Source organism: Carlito syrichta, unplaced genomic scaffold (genome assembly GCF_000164805.1).
Source record: "Carlito syrichta isolate Samal-C Ts95f unplaced genomic scaffold, Tarsius_syrichta-2.0.1 Scaffold86251, whole genome shotgun sequence".
Classification (NCBI taxonomy): domain Eukaryota; kingdom Metazoa; phylum Chordata; class Mammalia; order Primates; family Tarsiidae; genus Carlito; species Carlito syrichta.
In genome coordinates this window covers 142,072-162,601 of record NW_007030347.1, presented here as the reverse complement: position 1 = coordinate 162,601, position 20,530 = coordinate 142,072, and the positions used below count along the sequence as shown (strand labels likewise).

Here is a 20,530-nt window from a genome sequence, read left to right as displayed (position 1 = left end):
TCTGAATATTTTAAGCCCAGTAAAAAAGGTCAAAGTTCAATAGCAAGACTCAATTACTACTTGTAAAGGGGGCAACTACAAACAAGGGATATCATATTTTCTGTCATTTTGCTATAAAAATAAAGACAATCTATATAATTAAAATGGAACTGGACTCTTCATCACTTGCAACCAAAGTAAACTGCAAAGACAGTCTTTTATTAACAAGAGATTCAATCAGTCATTTTCTAGCAAGGTGATCATCAGTAATATCAAGCCTAGAAATATAAAACCTTCTCCAACCAAATTTACACATGGTCTTAGGACTTTAGCATTAGTTACATCCCCTGTCTAGAATACTATTCACTCTGCCCTTCACTTAAATGGTTTCTATATCATTCATGTCTTATCTTAAATAGTACATCTTCAGACAGGTCCTTCCTAATCTTACAACCTACACTAGTCATCTAATTACTCACTATCATGTCACCCTATTTTAGCTTTTTGGAAAGCACTTACTGTCATATGATTTTCTTTCTTGTTTATGGTTTGTTTTCTGTCCACCTACCCCCAATATCTATCCATACTATACTGTAAACTCTATGAAAACAGGACCTTGTCTGTCTTGTTCCTTCTTCTACCTTTAATGCCTAGAACAAAGACTTAACACATTGTAGGATGATAATAAATAGCTGGTCAATTAGTGAATAATTGACTTTGCATGTGTAATATAATAGATGAAATCTCCATTTATCTGAAAACACTTTAAGATGAGTCTGACAATAGCAAAATGGCCAATTGCGAGAATAGACACATGAACCCAAAAAATCATTTTCCTCAATTAGTCATGAAACATTTCATATTCATTAAGACAGATATTTGGGCCAGGTAGGCCATACAGTTGTGGTGGCTCACACCTGTAATCCCAGCACTTTGGGAGTAAAGGTGAAAGGACTGTCTGAGCCCAGGGATTCAAGACCAGCCTGGGCTAGTCTCTTCAATAAATCAAAAAGTCATTTGGGTAGGTTGTGTGCACCTGCGGTTCCAGCTTCTTGGAAGGCTGAAGCAGAAGAATTGTCTGAGTTTAGCAGGTTGAGGATACAGTAGCTGTATTTCCTCTTGTACTCATTTTAGTACATTATAGTATAAATTTTTTATATCTAAATTTCAGATTTTATTGGCATAAATATATGCATACTTCCTTGTTTCTTGTTTTTTATTGCAAAGTAATATGTTTTATTAATTTATTATTTGTTTAGTATTATTTAATACATATCTTATTAATTTAAAAATATCTTTGAATCTGTAGTTGAAAGTCCCCTTTTTTATACTTAGTACTTTTACTTATGCTTACTCTCATTTGTTTCTTGGATTTGACTTTTCTACATACACTTTTTTTTTTTTTTTTTGAGTTGGAGTTTCACTCCATCGCCCAGACTGGAGTGCAGTAGCCGCTCCTGGCCACCGCAGCCTCAACCCGCTGGGCTCCGGCGATTCTTCCACCTCAGACTTCCGCGTAGCCAGAATTACAGGCGCGCACTACCACGCCCAGCTGATTTTTTATTTATTGTAGAGATGAGGTCTCGCCAAGTTGTCCAGGCGGGTCTCGAACCTGCAGGCTCAGGCAGTCCACTCACCTCAGCCTCCCAAAGGCGCAGGATTACAGGCTGAGCCACCGAGGCCGGCTAGATACAGTTTTTTTTAAAGATGGGATCTTGCTCTGTTGCCCAGGGTGGAGTGCAGTGGCATGCTTATAGCTTACTGCACCCTCAAACTCTTGGCTCAAGTGATATTCCCACCTTGGCATCTCAAAGCTCTGGGATTACAGGTCATTGTGCCCAGACAGCCCTAGCTTGACTTTTCAAACAAACAGTTATTACTCTTGTTGATTACCTTTATCTTTAATTTCTACTCCTCCATCATTCTTTCTTTCTATTTTCTGTGGACTTATCCTACTCCATCCCCTTTCCCCCCGTCGGTTACTTCTATATTTTTAAAAACTAACCATACAATTTAGTTGTTTTCTATCTTTCTTATTGCCACGAATTCTTTAATTTTATATTCCCTCAGCATCCACTTTGAACATTTAACTTTCTTATATCAAAAGCAGGGCTCAATCATTCTTGACAGTTTCCAGTTCTATACCACACTCAAATGGCTCAAATTGGTGGTTTGGAATAAGAGCTTAGAGACATTTCTCCTGCCTAGCAAACTGCACTCCCCACTTTCCTACAGCTTCCTTTAACTAGACCATTCAGGCATTTGCCCTTGAATTTAAAGTGTCCACATCCTATTTCCTTATATATACTGCTGGCTGCCATGTACTTCTGTCTCTCTCTGCTTGGCTCTTCATTCCTGCCTCGTGTGACCCGAAGACAAAGAACTACCCTCCAACTCATTGTGCCCTCCCTGCTTAGGATGCAAAAGTAAAAAATCTTTGAACTTGTTTCCTACTGGGGTGGTGTACTGAATTTGGACCTTCCATCTGAAGAACCAGGGGCCGCCCTAGGCCAGTTTTTTCCCCATGATACTGGGAAGAACACAAGGTTGGGCTCCTGGTGCCAGAATCTGGCAGGCATAAACTGGACACAGATCAGATGAGCTATAAAGGTGTCTGCCATTATAAATAAGTTTCCTGTGTAAGGGACTCCCTGGTTACAGGTTGAACAACTAGACATTAGGCAGCCTACCATGTAAAAGAAGCATCTGATGGAAGGCATACTGTCAACACCCTTGTCCAGCTTCCTTTCATTTATCATTAGGGCAAAGTTGATAACCACTTTGGTACTGGAACCCCAATTTAGCTAGGGGTTCTTATTACACTTGTTTTCTAACTAGCAGACTTAAGACTGTAAGGTTCTCTGTAAGTACCATTTTTGCTGTATTAACAATTTTGTATCAAGTACTCTCATTCATTTACGTTCAATTCTAAATATTTGGTGGTTACTATCAAAATTTTATTTTTATCCATAAATTGTTTTAAATTATTTGTAGTATCCAAATGTATGAGGGAATCTAGGAGATGTCTTTTTATTGTTACTTCACTTCTAATCTTATTGCATAATGGTCAAAGAATGCAGTCAATATGACAGTGATTTTTTTTTTTTTTTGAGTTGGAGTCTCACTCTGTCACCCAGACTGGAGTGCAGTGGCCGCTCCCGGCCACCGCAGCCTCGACCTGCTGGGCTCCAGCATCCTTCCGCCTCAGCCTTCCAAGTAGCCAGAATTATAGGCATGCACTACCACGCCCGGCTGATTTTTTGATTTATTGTAGAGATGAGGTCTCACTGCCCAGGTGGGTCTCGAACCCGCGGGCTCAGGCAATCCACTCACCTCAGCCTCCCAAAGGTGCGGGATTACAGGCTGAGCCACCGAGCCCGGCTTTTTTTTTTTTTCTTTTTGAGATGGAGTCTCACTCTGTCGTTCAGACTGGAGTGCAGTGGCCGCTCCTGGCGATCCTTCCGCCTCAGCCTTCCAGGTAGCTGGAACTACAGGCGCGCTACCACGCCCGGCTAATTTTTTTGATTTATTGTAGAGACAAGGTCTCGCCAAGTTGCCAAGGCGGGTCTTGAACCCGCAGACTCAGGCAATCCACTCACCTTGGCCTCCCAAAGCGCGGGTTTACAGACTGAGCCACCAAGTCCGGCTTGACAGTGAATTTTTTGATACTGACTTTGCGTTCTAATATATGGTCAATTTTTTTTTTATTTTAAAAATGTGGGGTACAATTCAGGGTTAGGTATACAAAAGGTCATTATGCAGGTACCCCTGTTAATGAGGTGTGGCCCCTCCTTCCCTGGCAGTTTCCCACTTCTGCCAATCCCTTTCTTATAGTATTATGATAATTGTTCAAGGTCTCCTTCTTAGTGAGAACATGTGGTACTCTTCTTGGTTTCTGTGATAGATCACTCAGTATTAGAGACTCTAAGTCCATACAAGCTGCTGCGAAGTTCATAATTTTGTCCTTCTTTATGACCACATAATATTCCAAAAATGTACCACATTTTTTTTATCCAGTTGTTTTTTGATGGGTGGCACAGTTGGTTCCATGTTTTTGCACCTGTGAATAATGCTGAAATAAACATGTGTGTCCAGTTATCTTTTTCATAAAGAATTTCAGTTCCCTGAAGGGGGATTGCAGGGTCATATGGAAGGTCAAATTTTAGATCTTTTAGGAATCGCCACATATTTTCCACAGAGGTTGTACTAGTTTACACTCCCACCAACAGTGTAGAAGTGTTCTCTTTTCCCTGCTTCCTCTCTAGTATCTTGTTTTTTGAGTTACTGATGATGGCCATCCTGACTGGAGTTAGGTGGAATCTCAGTGTGGTTCTAATTTGTATTTCTTTGATGATTAGTCAGGTTGAGCATTTTTTTCATGTATCTGTTGGTTGCTCATATGTCTTCTTTTGAGAAGTGTCTACTCATATCTTTTGTCCACTTTGTAATGGGGCTGTTTGTTTGTTTTTTTTTCTTTTTCAGCACACTTAAGTTCCTTGTAGATCCTGAATGTTAGGCCTTTGTCAGATATACAGTTGGCAAATATTTTTCCCATTTTGTGGGCTGTCTCCCCACTTTCTTGATGGTTTCTTTGGCTTTGCAGAAGTTCGTCAGTTTGATGAGGTCCAACTTGCCTATCTTATATCTTATGGTATGGGTATTTGGGGTTTTGATCAGGAATTGGTTACCAGTTCCAATTTTCATAAGGGTGTCTCCTGCATTCTCTAAGGTTCTTATAGTTTGAGGTTTTACATTTAGGTCACTGATCCATTTAGAGTTCACTTTTGTGTATGGTGATAGGTAGGAGTCTTGTTTTAATCTTCTGCATATGGTCAGTCAGTTTTTCCAGTACCACTTATTGAATAGGCTCTCCTCTTCCCAGTGGTTGTTGGTGGAGGGTTTGTTGAAGATGAGCTGGCTGAGAAATTCAGGTTTTGCTTCTGGAATCTCTATCCTATTCCACTGGTCTGTATGCCTGTTCTTGTACCAGTACCAGACTGTTTTGATTATTGTAGACTTAGAAAAAAGTGTGCAGCCTGGAAGTGTGATACCTCCTGCTTCGTTTGTTTTGCTGAGGATTGTTTTGGCTATTTGTGGTTATTTACGTTTCCATATGAATTTCTGTATTGTCATTTCCAGGTCTGAGAAGAATGTTGCTGATAATTTAATGGGTATTGCGTTAAATCTGTAGATTGTCTAGGGTAGGATGGATATCTTAACAATGTTGATTCTTCCAATCCATGAGCATGGAATATTTTTCCATTTGTTTGTATCTTCTTTAATTTCTTTGAGCAGTGTTTTGTAGTTTTCGTTGCAAAGGTCTTTCACTTCTCTGGTTAGGAAGATGCAAAGGTATTTCTTTCTTTTGTGTATGTGTATGGCTATTGTGAGTGGGATTATACTTTTTATTTTGGGCTTCTGTTTGTTTACTGTTGGTATAAAGGAATGTGACTGTCTTTTGCACATTTATTTTATACCCTGAGACTGCCAAAGTCCTTTATAGCCAAGAAAGTTCTTGACAGATTCTCTTAGGTTTTCAAGGTATGGGATCATGTCATCTTAAAGAGGGAAAACTTAACCTCTTCTTTTCCTATTTGGATACCCCTGATTTCCTTCTCTTGTCTCATTGCTACAGCTAGGACTTCTAACACTATGTTGAACAGGAGGGAAGAGAGTGGGCAGACTTTGTCTTGTTCCAGTTTTCAGAGGAAATGCTTCCAATTTCTGTCTGTTTAGTAGTATGCTGGCTGTGGGTTGCTCATAGATGGCTATTAATATTTTGAGATATGTTTCATCTATGCCTAGGTGTTCGAGGGTTTTTATCAAGAAGGGATACTGGATTTTATTGAAAGTTTTTTCCGCATCTAATGATATAATCATGTGGCTCTTGTTTTTACATCTGTTCGTGTACTTAATTACGTTTATGGTCTTGCGGATGTTGTACTACTCCTACATCCCGGGGATGCAGCCTACTTGGTCATAGTGGATGATTTTTGAGATGTGTTGTTGCATCCAGTCTGCTAGAATCTTGTTGTGGATTTTATTTAGCATCTATGTTCATCAGTGATACTGGCCTATAGTTCTCTTTTTTTGTTGGATCTTTACCTGGTTTTAGTATCAATGTGATGTTAGCTTCATAAAATGATTTGAGGAGAGTTCCATCTTCCTTGAGTGCCTGGAATACTTTCAATAGGATTGGTATCAACTTCTCCTTGTATGTTTTGTAGAATTTTGCTGGAAAGCCATCTGGCCCAGGACTTTTTTTGTAGGTGGTTTTCTTATGACAAAGTCAATTACCTAGGTTGTTATTGGTCTATTTAGGGTCTTAATTTCTTCTTGTTTCAATCTGGGAAGGTTGTGTGATTTCAGAAAGTCCTCTGTTTCATTTAGGTTTTCAAGTTTGTTTCTATACAAGTGTACATTGTAATCTCTGATAATCTTTTGTATTTCTTCAGGGTCAGTCATAACTTGATCTTTTGCATCTCTGATTGTGTTTATTTGGGCGGTTTTTTGCTTTTTCTTGGTCAGTCTGGCTAGGGTCCATCAATCCTGTTTATCCTTTCAATGAACCAGCTTTTTGTTTTATTGATTTTTTTTCTATTATATTTTTGTCTTCTATGTCCTGTATTTGGGCTTTTATTTTGATGATCTGGATTCTTCTGCTAAAGTTAGGATTTTGATGGTCTTGCTTTTCTGGCTTCCTCAGTTTATTTGTTAGGCTGTTAACTTGTGATATACATGGTAAATTTTCTAAGTATTTCATGTGCTTAATTGGGTTAATCAAATCTTCTATGACTGACAAAGATTTATTGCTTAATTTCTGAAAATTGTGTGGACAATGTGGTTGGTCTATTATTTCTTGTAATTCTGTCACATTTTGTTGACTTGTGCGCACAAGTCCATAACTGTCATATCCTCTTGGCAAATTGTCCTAAATGCTATCTGTCTTTAATTCAATTTTGTGTAATATCAATATTGCTATAATACATTCTTATAGTTAATATTGTTCTGGAGTACTCAGAGTATCATTTTCTTTTCCTTTATTTTCTCTGTCATTTCTTTAAAAGATGTGTCATTGATAAATAATATACAACTATTTTTAAAAATCATATTTGAAAGATTCTGTGTTTAATGGGAGCTTGTAACATTTTCTTGTTTATGAAGAATTCCAATAAATTTGAGTTTTTTTGGCCATTATATTTTATGTTTTCTATTCTCCTGTACTTCCGTTTCATATTACTGTTTCCTGGTACATTGATTACGTTTCTCATTCTCTAAATATGCTGGTTATTTTTCTTTGTGTTTATCCCCTTTAGTTATAACATTTTAACTTATATTTATGTTTACTTTAAATACAAACTAAAGTTAATAATTATCTCCAGGTTTCTTCAAATAAGACCTTAAACAAGCTACAATAGCCACTATCTCCTCTCCTCTACCTCATTTCAGTTTTCCATCTGTAAAAGATGGGTAATAATACCTACTTATGATTTGATGTGAGGATTTAATAAGATAATATATATAAAGGGCTTGGCAAAAATAACCCTGGCTTCATAAATGATAGTTACTGTGTCACTGACACTTATCAAATACCATAGCTTCATACTTCCTTAACATCCTTACTCTCGTAACTATTATATGTTTTCTATTTCAGTATTATCTGTAATTTGAACATTAGCTACTACTGTAATAGTAGTGAAATCCAGAACACAGGCATGATTTGCATTTGGCTCCAATCTTATATTCTTACACCTTTCCTACTGTCTCTAAACCTGCTAGATAATGTCATTTTGATAGTTAATCCCTGGGCTCCACTCCTGCCTCCCAGTTATGAACAGAATTGTGACTCTCTAACTCCCCATGTGACTGTATTTGGAGATGAGAGTCTTCAGGATTTAATTCAGGTTAAATGAGGTCATAGGGGCCGGGAATCCAATGGGATTGGTGTCTTTATAAGAAGTTTCTAGAAACAAAAACCAGCGCTCTCCTCCTCTCTCTCTCTTTCTCTTCTTGTACTTCCAACAATTCTCTAGTTTCTCAGTCCTATTTCTTCCTCAACTTCTCCTTCACAGTCAAGGTTTCTGAAAACAACAGTAACTCCATTTCTTCATTTCTCTTATCACTTACGATCTATTTATAATCTGGTTCTCATTCTCACCATTAAATCAAAAATGATCTTCACAAAGTCATTAATTACTTGTATGCCCAGCCCAATGGTCATTTCTTAGAGATGGGGGTCTCGCTCTGCAGTGGCATGATCAGAGCTTACTGCAGCTCAAACTCCTGAGTTCAAGCAATACTCCAACCTCAGTCTCTTGAGTAGCTGGGATTACAGGCACAAGTCACTGTGCCTGTCACATCGGCCTTTTTAATAATTATCACCTTAGTTAGAATATACCTCAGTATTTTATACTGTTGTACATTTCCGACAAAAAAATATAGGTAGTAGTACAGATTTCTTCGGAAAAGATAATGAGCTCAGTTCTAGGCAACTTTGAATTACATAGGAAATGCATACAAGTAAAATGCTCCATAGGCAACTGGGGCATGTGAGTTAGTATTTTATACCATTGCACATTTGAGACAAAAAATATATAGACAGTAGTTCAGATTTCTTGGGAAGATAATTAGTTCAGTTCTAGGTATATGACTTAGAATTACATATGGGACACATACAAGTGAAAAGCTCCATAGGTTAACTGGGACATATGAGTTGTTAGAGATTTATAAGTTATCTATATATATTTAGAAATTAAAGAGTTCAAAACAGATATCAGAGAGAAGGTACATTAAGAGAGTTTGCTAAGAAAATAACTCTCAAGAACACCAACATTGAAAGCAGGTAAAGAAAAGAAGAGCTTAGGAAGAAGATCTGATGAAACAATCTGAGTATCTTAAGGAACACCAGGGATAAATTAATATCTAAGGAAATTTTCTGTAAAGGGATGACTATCCATAATAAATAGGTTAACAAAATCCTTGAGAACAGAGCTTGTTTTTATCTAGTAGGTAATCAATACATCACTACTGGACTCTTTCCTATAATATGAAACATAATTTTCCCTTTTCTAATTTTACTATGATTTATAATATAATCTACAGTTGTGTCATGGGGCCACAGGGGTACTGCTTCATCTTTTCAATTAATTAGAGAAATCTGATTGGGCAGGTTAAATGCTTTTCAACTGTTATAAAGATTATAATTACAGAGTTTGTTCTTAAGTTCTCAGAAAGCTTGAAATCCTATTTTTTGAGAAACATAATTTACTTAAAAATCATTCTAAACTCAAATATGGACACTCAATGGTTATTTTGCTGCTCTTAGCTTATACTTTTTTCTTTCTCAGAAAGAAATTGTAAATACAAAGACTCAATTTCCAGGCACCCCCTAGTGGTAGTAAAATCAAGTTAAGAAGGTTTCTTAAAAAAAAACATGGTTTGAGATACAGTTCTCTGAAACTACAGTTCTCACCAAAACTTAAGAATAAAGCTGTCTATCAGTAAACAATTAAAGTAAATGTTATTCTATATCTTCATTCTATTAAATTATTAATAATGTACTCTAACAGTGAATTCACCACTGAAATTTCATAGAAATTCTTGAGAATTACAATAAGTGAAACAGTATATGCAAAATACCCTCCAAAAAATATATGATAAGGTACAAGATTTTTTAAAAGACATCTCATTCTAGAGAACAGAACTCAAAAATAAGAATGTGACTTTGGAATAAAGCTTTGTATATTTCTGTCAAGAATCTGAAAGTTATATAGTAGGTGGAGCAACATAATCTTCAGAGTCAGGAGCATTCACTGTTGACCTCAAACAATCTACGTAACTCTCCTAATATCTCAACTTTCTTTCTATTCTAAATACCTCAATTTCCTCATCTATAAGATAGATATATCAAAATAGTTCTGTATCCTTACAGAGCCGTTATAAAAATCAAGTAAAATTTGAATGAAAAGAATTACTATTGATTTTATTAACATATACAGATATAAATTATTTTAATTATTGTGCTTTGTAATTTGTGCTTTCATATATAATGTAACACTATTGCTTACTGAATTTTAACAACCATCGTGGTAGCTAAAAACAATGCTTCCCATTTTATACATAAAAAATCTAAGGCTCTAGCCAACTTGGGACTGGAATCCAAGATTTTTCTCATTATACTTTTATGTCTTTTGTTAAAAGAGATGAATTACAATCATATTACTTTCCTAATTTGGCTATAATAAACTTTGTTCATAAGTGACACCATAATACTAATGTTATCTAGTCCCTTTAGAGAAGCCAACACCTTATAAAAGAATGAACCTAATGTTTGCCATTGCACTGGAATAAGAATGGTGGAATTCAGCAGCAGGACTTTATCATGGTTCTGCACTACATTTAGCAGGCATTTATTTTCCAATTCCCCTTCATCTTCCAATATCTACTGAACTCACTTCAGAGAAAAACTTAACAAAACAACAATAAAACCAATTATATATCAAACTAACCACTTAAATAAAATATACCACTTTTTTAAAAGTCCCATATCTGAGATAAAGAAAGGGACGAAAATAATATGTATATAAACCTTTCTGTTTTCCTCTACCAATTTCAGAGTTGTTCTATTCATGTGTCAATTTCCAAAAATAACACTAAGAATCACAATTATCATTTAGTTTCTCCTTTTTATATTATAAATTAGGTTAAAATTACAAATAAGATTTTGATAAATCCACCAATTATAACAATATTCTACAAAAGCAAATCAGCTTGATTCATTATGAAGTCTAGCACAGAGTAGGTTCAATCATCTACCATTTTTGACAATATATTATTTTATCAACACTAGGAAATTATCTTTTACATTCTACTACATAAATTATTTTTATTTAGTAAAACACAAAATGAAAACCACAAATTAACAATAACTATTATCATTAGCTTTTAAGGTCCTACATGGATCTTTAAAAAATATATCTCCCATGAAATAACCATTTAAGATACAATGCTATTTTTAAAATCTCTGGTTATATAGGAAGATATATTAGATAAACGCACTATAAGAAGTAAACCCTTGCTTTTTTTTTTTTTTTTGAGTTGGAGTCTCACTCTGTCACCCAGGCTGGAGTGCAGTGGCACACTCATGGCCACCGTACCCTCAACCTGCTGGGCTAAGCAATCCTTCCACCTCACCTTCCCAAGTAGTTGGAACTACAGGCATGTGCCACCATACCTGGCTAATTGTTTTTATTTTTTATTTATTGCAGAGATGAGGTCTCAACAAGTTTCCCAGACTGGTCTCAAACCCGTGGGCTCAGATCTCTCACCTCAGCCTCCTAAAGTGCTGGGATTACAGGCATGAGCCACTGCACCCAGTCAACCTTTGCTTTTTTGTTAGGCTTTTATAAAATGTGCACAGATAGAACTTTTACATTAGCAAGAGTCATCATTTGTCCCTCTTCCCACTATATCTTTTGATTGCCTTTTAGTTATTTTCTTTCTTATTGGTTCAACACAAGAAACAGCACCATTATAACTTGGTAAAAATCCACAAAGTCAACAAGGAAAAATGACTTTAATGCTATATGAAGGACTCGTTCTCCAATAAACAATGCATTTCAGCAGCACTGTAGGCCCCTGCTAGCCTAGGAACCGAGTGATTGGCAATCAAACTAAGGTCAGTCACATAGCAATGAAGAACATTTCCATTAGCCCAGGAAGATATTTTGATAAATCCATTTAATAACGCTTCTGGAAAGCAATAGATTATAAACAATGATGTATCCTATCTACTTTTAATTATGTGGATTACGTATTTTATGACACTGATTATACTTTGTTAACTAACCTACAAAATAATGTTTTACCTAACCAGATACAGAACCATACCTATAATTCTTTGTCTAACTTAATCTCATCTGAGGTTTGCATCAACATTACTATAAACACATGACTATACGTTTTCAATTTGCAATTTTGCAGTAGTTTGCAAATTCTACTTCCCATTAAAATATGATCTAAAATAGAAGATAAGGAGCAATTCAAGAAATCCTTAACCCAAAACAAGCTATCAACAGTCTACTAAATACAATTACATTAGCAGGAGTCTCCATTTGCCCTTTTCACTTTAGTGATTTCTACTTCAGTAAAACCAAATTTGATTTCTTTTTTGCTTCTATCTACCTAAAAGTAAAGATATTTGGCAAGTGGTGGGAGAAAAGTTTGACAATATTCAATGTTTAGACCTATAGTCCTCACTACCACAAAAATCACCAAGCTGTATTTAAAAGTGAAAAAAATTGTATAGAAACTGAAAATCTAAAAACAATTAAACATAGTCCTGCAATAATACTGTATAAAAAGATTATTCAGAATAATTATTATCCTATCACTAACATAATAATCCACTATAGATCAGTTTACTTCATTTAGCAATAAAAAACCTAGTGTGTAAATAAATTTAAAAGAATTTGACCATTCTATAAATGTATTAAGTTCCACTATGAAACTGAAAGAAAGACCCTCTATTCCAAATAGAGATAAAATCTTAATAAAAAATTTGTACAGTGTTTTTCAAGCTTTACTCTGCAGAGCCCAGTGAATTTTCCTAAAAGACATGCCTTCTTTAGCAAGATTGGGATTCCATTTAAAACTTTATTTTCCCTCCAACTCTAATACTTCTCCTTTAATCAGAGAAGTACTATTTTGACTATTTTCTTTTTTCTGTATACTAGAGTTTTGCTAAAGATTTTCTTTGGATAAGAAGATTCTACCACTAAAACAAATTATCCAGAGAAAATAGTTTGAAACTGATAAACTCAATAGTAGTTGTTAAGTTACAGATTCAACAAAATTTTGTTTGATTTAATTTTGTTGTTTATATTCAGCTTAAAGCAATTTAACAATCAAACTCTTTGTTTCAGAATCCCATGAATGTAACACCTTACCCAGAATGACTAGATGATGAAGGTGGTGGCAAGTCTGGTGTAAGGACATAAAGACTGTTGTTTTTTGGCAGGTGTAGTGATTTTAGGACCGTCTGAAAAAGAAAAAAAAATTAATGTTGATTATATATTCCTAATTTTTCCTATAATTCTTGAAAAATTGGCAATTTCATAGTCTGACTATTCATCTTCAGATAATTTCCTAACTAGAGTAATGCAGAAGAATTACTGAATCCAAATAACCTTAATTCCCCCATACATATCACAGATTAGCATAAACTTGAATGTTAAAATAACTAAATTCTTTAGCTCACGAAGAGACACAAATAGATAAGAACACAGTTAAGACTTCATCATTTCTTCACTTAAGAAGTATATCCTTGCAACTAATATGCCCTCAAGTCGCTGATTTTATAGATGAAGAGCTATGGCCTGAAAAGTTAAGTAACATGAATGAGGTCTCTAGTGTTGCCTAGATCACTTTACTCTTACATCCAGGTATAATTTTTGTTAAAGCTCTCTGTTAAAGTGAATAAACTACTCTTGGGCTACTTATGACCTTGATAACCATAGAAAATTTCACTAAATTTCTTTGCCACAAAACTCATATATATTTCAAACTCCCAACTTAATGGTTTAAAACCTGCTGAAGGACTTCAAACTTTTTTTTGACAGCAGTACACATTAAGAAATACATTTTACATCTTGACATCTTAAGTCACAACATACTTATTCAACAGATATTTATTGAGCCACATGGTCCATGCCTGGACTACTCTAGCAACTGAGAATATAGAAGTGAATATAATAGCCTAAAATAAAATCCCTGATTTTATGTTGCTTACATTTTAGCAGGAATAAATAAAATAAGCAAACCTATATAGTTGAGTATTAGAAGGTGATAATATTTTTTAGTAAACATAAAGTAGGAAGGGGCGATAAAGCATGTGGGGCTGGAGAGCTTTGAATTTTAAACAAGGTAATCAGGGTGAGTCTCACAGAATGTGACATGTAAGTAAAAACTTAAAGATGGAAGAAACAAACTATGAGAATATACAGAGAAAGAATATCTCAAGCAAAGGAAATAGCCAGTGCAAAATGTTTAAGAAACAAGAATGAGTCCAATGTAACGAAAGCCAAGTAAGCATTAGCAGGAGATAGGTCAGCAAGGTAAAGTGATGGTGAGGAAATGTGTTGAGCTATTCATGCTAATGTAAGGACTTTGACTTTGACTTTGAATGAGAGGAAAGCTATTAGAGTGACATGATTTGATTTATATATTTTTTAATTTTTTACGTTAAAGACGTGGGGTGGATTCATATTTTAAAAGAATCACATTGACAGCTGTGTTACGAATGGATGGGAAAGAGGCTGACAGTGGAGGGAAGAAGGACAGAACAGACGAATGAAATTAAATAAGAAAAAACTGATGGTGGCTTAAGCCAATGTGATGATCGTAGGAGTGGTACAAAATAGTGGATTTGGTTCAATTTTAAAGATACACCAAAATAATTTTTTGACAAACTAGATATGGGTTATAAGAGAAAGGCATCAATAATGACCCTAAATATTTTAGACTAAACAACTAGAAGGATGAAGTTGCCATCACCTGATATGGGGAGGACTGCAGATGAAGACTTCTATTTTGGACAAGTTAAGTTTGATATGTCTATTAGACATTCAAGTGTCTAAGACAAAGAAGCAGCTGGATATACTAATCTGAAATTTGGGGAATATAAATTAGAGTTATAAAATTGAGAGTGCATACAGATGACACTTGAAAGTCATGAAACTGGTCATGGACACTGCTAAATTTAGTAATGTGGTCACTGGTGATCTTGACACAAGCACTAGCAGGCTCCAGCTTAGACTAGGCTCAACAAAATAAGAAGACAGGAAAAGGAGAAGACAAATAAAAATAACTCTTCAGAAGTTTTGTTATCACGGGGACAACAGAAATGAAGCTATTACTGGAAGTGGGATTGGGAACAAGAGACTTTTTTTTAAAACATATTTTTTATTTTAAAATTGTGGGATACAGTTAAGGGTTAGGTATACAAACATGCATCATTCAGGCACCCTTGTTGATAAGGGGTGTCCCCCCATCCCCTGATAGATATTGACTACCATTAATCCCACCACCCTTGCCCTCCCTGCCTCCCCATAGATTCCCGCCACTGTTAATCCTTTTCTTAAAGTATTATGATAGATGTTCAAAGTCCACTTATGAGTGAGAGAAGAACTCAAATCACTCTATGAAAAAGATACCTGCACACATATGTTTATCGCAGCATTGTTCACAATAGCAAGAACCTGGAACCAACCATCAAAAGAGAACTGGATTAAAAAAATGTGGTACATATACATGACTGAATACTATGCAGCTATAAAAAAGAGACTTTTATTTTCTAAATGGAAGAAATAACCTAATGTTTGAATGTTAATGGTAACAACCTACTAAAGGAAAATATTGATGCTACAGAAGAAACAGGGAAGAATTAGAATGAAGTCCTTGAATAGGCAAGAGGAGATGGAGAATGTAATTCAAAACAAAAATGGAGGTTTGTTCTTAGAAAGGAACTTAGGCCACTAGAGTAACAGGAAAGAAAAGAGAGTATGTGGGGAAGATGCAGGTAAGTAAATAGAGACTGAATTGGGAGCTTGTGGAAATTCTCCTGTGATTGCCTTTATTTTGTTAGTGAAACAAAGCAGGAAAAGCAAAGACACTAGCTGAGAATAAGGTTAAAGAAGAAAAGTATAAAATAACCACTTAGGAGAGTATGGATAAACCAAGTAAATATACTGTGACTGCCCAGCCAGAAAGTAGTCACAAACTTAAAGATACATCAATCGACATGATTTTATTTGTCTCCAGCCACATTTAGCTGTGAGGCCCAGAACTGACAGAAGTTAGACTTAGCCAAGGGAAGGATTTTTGTAAAGCAAGGACCATAAACCAAGAGTTAAGGGTATTCACAAGAAAGCGATCATAATAAGTGACTGTAGAATTTAGCATCATGGAAGGAAGGGAGGATATGAAAGAGGTAATGATAATGAAAGATGGTAGAAACAATGAATTGAAGGTCTAAGTAGGATTGAAGGTTGTTGGAGTTAGGGTACTGAAAGAAGTGAGACAGAAAAATGAGAGAAGGCGAGCAGAAAATGGGGAACTCAAAATTTAAGATTTGAGAGTTGCTGTCATCATGATAAGCTGTTGTCATTATCATAATACATGACAGGACCATGAGAAGATATGATTGAGGTGGGGTAAAGAAAAAGATTTTTTCATGACCCGCCTGGGCAGTGAGACATCATCTCTACAATAAATCAAAAAATCAGCTGGTCGTGGTAGCACATGCCTGTAAACCCGGCTACTTGGAAGGCTGAGGAGGAAGGATCACCGGAGCCCAGCAGGTCGAGGCTCGGTGGCCGGGAGCGGCCACTTCACTCCAGTCTGGGAGACAGAGTGAGACTCCAACTCAAAAAAAAAAAAAGAAAAAGATTTTTGTAGGGGATAAGTTCAAGGAAGTAAGAGGCCAAGAATCATTTACAAAGATATTAAAATTACTAAGAATTAAGACAGAGAACAATTATAAACCAGGAACTAAAAATCATTGGGAAATGACTTCAATAAGCAGTTGAGTTCATCCTTTGACATGAAGTTCAAAGCTGAAGGAATTTTAGAGAGGAAGGAACAGATAAAAGGTCTGTAAGTAGAAGTGAGGAACAGTGAAGACACACATTTTGCCACTTATTGCAGTGCTATGAGAGCTGCCAGGAAAAAACAACTAATATTGAGAAGCCTGCAGAAAAACAATGTCCTCAGAAAAAACATTTTGGTCAGAGGAAGATGGTGAAGAGAATGTAAAGGGAAGAGGTTGGCAATAGAAGGAATTTTGTCAATAATGAATTAATTCCACAGGGCATGGCAAAAAAGGTTTCAAGCACTGTAGAGGAAAAAGGACAGAGACAAATATGTAATATGCATAAACTGGAGATTTGAGTGAGGAGTAACCTGGGAATCTTGGACCCCTTGCAGTGGCTGGCATAAACAAGGGAAAGACGTCACAAAATTAGTACTAGTCAAATTAAAGCAAATAATAACAGCAAGGTTGAAGTTAGAAAGCAAGGAGAAGTGGATGTCTAAAAATTCTTCTTGGTCAGATGTCGTGGCTAATGCCTGTAGTTCCAGCACTTGGGAGGCCAAGGCAAAAGGATTGCCTGAGCCCCAGAAGTTCAATACCAGCCTAGATAACACAATGAGACCTTTTTGCTACAAAAAAAAAAAAAAATTAGCTGGGTGTGGTAGCACATATTTTTAGTCACAATTATTCAAGAGGCTGCAACAAATGGATCGCCTGAGCCCAGGATGTTAAGGCTGTGGTGAACTGTGAGACCTGAGACCCTGTCTTAAATTCTGTTTTTTTAAAATAAGAATAAAATTTTTTAAAAAATTCTCCTTAACCCTGCAAATGGAGGCATGGACACCTGAGGAGAGGTAATCTTATGCAAGCATGAAACATAAAAAACTTATTCTTGACCCCTCCATGAAAGAATCCATCTTACTAAGTGAAGTCTTACTCCAATGGTATTGAGACTTACTCTTAACTCATATTAGTTATGTGTTAAATAAAAATAAATACATACTTACCCCAATAATTTGAAAATATACCCTGACATTTTCTACTGTATTCGGCTTCTCTTTTTTCTTCTTTTTATATATTAATGCTGACTATAACCCACTTAATTAACTTCACAACTCATTAGAGGTTTGAAAAAAAACAAATGGTATTAGGCAATTAGCAATAAATTTACAACCTACCAAGAGATACTGAAGTCCTGAAACGTTATGTCAAATATATGACCTCCTTTTGAAATGGATATTATCTCTTTAGAGTTAGCATGCAAACAAACAAAATACACACACATACACATAGGAAAGTTATTTTTACCTTTTTATGCTTCATTATTTTAATTTGTAAATTATTGATAAATGTTTAGTCTTACCATTTGGTCAAGTCACTATTGTCCTTTTGCCATGCCACTATCCAAAGATTTTCTACCAAATCAAACCACAAATGGCAAGAGTAAATAAAATGAATACTTTCCTTAAGTCATTTACTCATGAATTCATTTCATGACCATGTACTTGATGTCTACTATGCCAGGCATTGGACATACAACGGTAAAAGAAATGGATGGTCCCTAATGTTGCTTTGATGGAGAATGCTGGGATGGAAGCCAGATTAGATAAAGAGGCCTGTTGGAACAGGTAACATTAAGCTGAGATTTGAAGAACGAAAAAGTCACTCATGTGAAGAACTGGGGTAAAGCATTCTAGGCAGTTAAATAGCATCTGACAGGTAAAGACGTAAAGAGTCTGAGCTTATTAAAAGTTTTAAAAGCATCTGAAGCATGGAAAGCAAGGGTAAGAAAGTCTCAAGATATTGCAGGTGTGAGGAGGGGAAAATAAAGTAACACAATGCCTTATAAATTATGGTAAGCAGTCTGAATTTCATTTGAAATGTAATAAAAAGCTATGTATGTTTTAATAGGAGAGTGAAATAATTCAACTTATGTTTTTAAAAGATCACTCTGGCTACTGTGTGAAGAATATATCAGAAGAATCCATGAGAGGAATAATGAAGTTATCATATTGGTCGAGGCAAGAGACGAAAATGGCCTGGGTTAGGAAATTGCAATAGAAATACAGAAAAGTGGCCATGGTTGAGATATATTTTGGAGACAGAATCTATAGGACTTACTGAAGGGGTTAGATGTTATAAGAAATGGGAAAAGACTGATACCACATTTTTTGATTTAGCAGTAGATACATAGTGTCACTATTTATCAGGAAGACTAGTAGAGATATGGCATAGGAGGGAAAATCAAGAACTCCATTTTAAAAATGATAAGTTTGAAATACCAATAAGATATATAAGTACAAAGTCAATTGTCAACTTAGATTTATGTAGTCATAGAAGTTGGGCTAGAAATAGAACTTTGGAGACAATCAGAAAATTAATGGCACGAGAACGGCAGAAATCACTTAGGAAAAAGTATACATCAAAATAAAAAACTGAAAGTTTTATTTGTAACACTGACTATATTCGAATATTAGATACATAGCTTAAAGAACATTTTCAAAATGATTGCCTTTCTCGTCACAAAATATTGAAGATGCCATGCCAGGCTGATTCTTACACATAGGTTTCTTAACGAATGAATAAATAATATAGCTATGCAAACAAATTCATTTTGGTGTTTTATTTCTGTCAAGGCTGTGGATTTACTCAGTCAGAACTTAAAAAGTTTTTAATCAGAAGAACCACATAGCACCACAGGTGAGAAAAGTATGGCCTGTGGGACTAATCCCGCCAGCTGCCTTCTTTTGTATGGACTGTGAGTTAAGAATGGTCGTACATTTTTTTAGTGGTTGGAAACATAAATCAAAAAGAATATTTCATGACATGAACTTATATAAAATTCAAATTTCTGCATCCATAAACACAGTTATGTTAAAACATAGTCACACTTGCTCTGTCGCACATTGTCTATGGCTGCGTTTCCACTACCATAGCAGAAATGAGTAGCTGCAATAGAGACTGTATGACACACAAAGCCTAAAATACTGATTACCTGGCTCTGTACAGAAAAAGTTTGCTGACCCCTAATAGAGCACATCATTAACTTGTATCTAAACTTATAAATATCTTGCCAATCTGAAATTCCTATAAATTAAAATACTCAGAATATGTTCATAATTCAAATGTACTCACATATGAGTACTTATTAATACAAGGACAACATCTACCAGGAGCCATTCATAAAAACAACTGAAGCAAAAGTTGAAGATATTAAGTTTATGCCTAGCCATTAAAATAATGACTCCATAATTAGTGTAAAAAGATTCCATAATTATTTCCATATCAAACATCTAAAACTTGAGAACTCACTCACTTATTTCCCTTCTTTACTCTCTCTGCAAGGAAAAGAAAAAGTGTGTGAATTATTTTACACCTAAGACTACTATTGGGTCCCTAAGAATAGCAACTATTTCCTTAAAATTGCAACACATTGTACAAATTTTTAAAATACAACTCATTGCATGCACCTGCTACTACCCAAATAAAAAAAGAAAGAAATATTCTTATCATTTAAATTATCCAAGTTTAAAAAAATTTGTATTATAATCTTTGTTCCATAATCAATACTTGGCATAAATTTTACATACTCTGTGTGACTGACTTCTTTCAGGCCACTATTTAATTGTTCAGCAAATTATTACCGCATGGCATTCACTCATACTGTAAGAAGTTTGAGGAAAAGGTAACGGCTCTCAAAAAAGAGTACCAAACTACTATTAAAGTTAGAAACAGGAGAATCATGCCATACAGTGTTTTCAGTTATATGCCTAACATTTAAAATTGTTAGTAGTTTAGCATGAAAATGCTTTAGCTTAGACAACATGATATGTTGATTCCTTAAACTAAATTACTATTACCAAATCTAACTTCCATCATACAAAACAATATTCGTTAAACAAATTTTATACATAATTTAGTCAATTGCATAATTTAATTTTCTGTTATTTCCAGGCAATTAAG

General features: G+C 35.3%; 1 protein-coding gene across 1 annotated transcript in view; it reads right to left on the bottom strand.

Annotated features, from left to right (window-relative positions):
• Positions 1-20,530, bottom strand: part of FAF1 (Fas associated factor 1) — a gene marked incomplete at its 5' end in the record, with an annotated part of 331,295 nt that overhangs the window by 177,884 nt on the left and 132,881 nt on the right. The window contains one exon of the mRNA XM_008057040.1: positions 12,927-13,018. Coding sequence (XP_008055231.1) covers positions 12,927-13,018 — 92 coding nt within the window. The remainder of the gene's footprint in view (positions 1-12,926; positions 13,019-20,530) is intronic.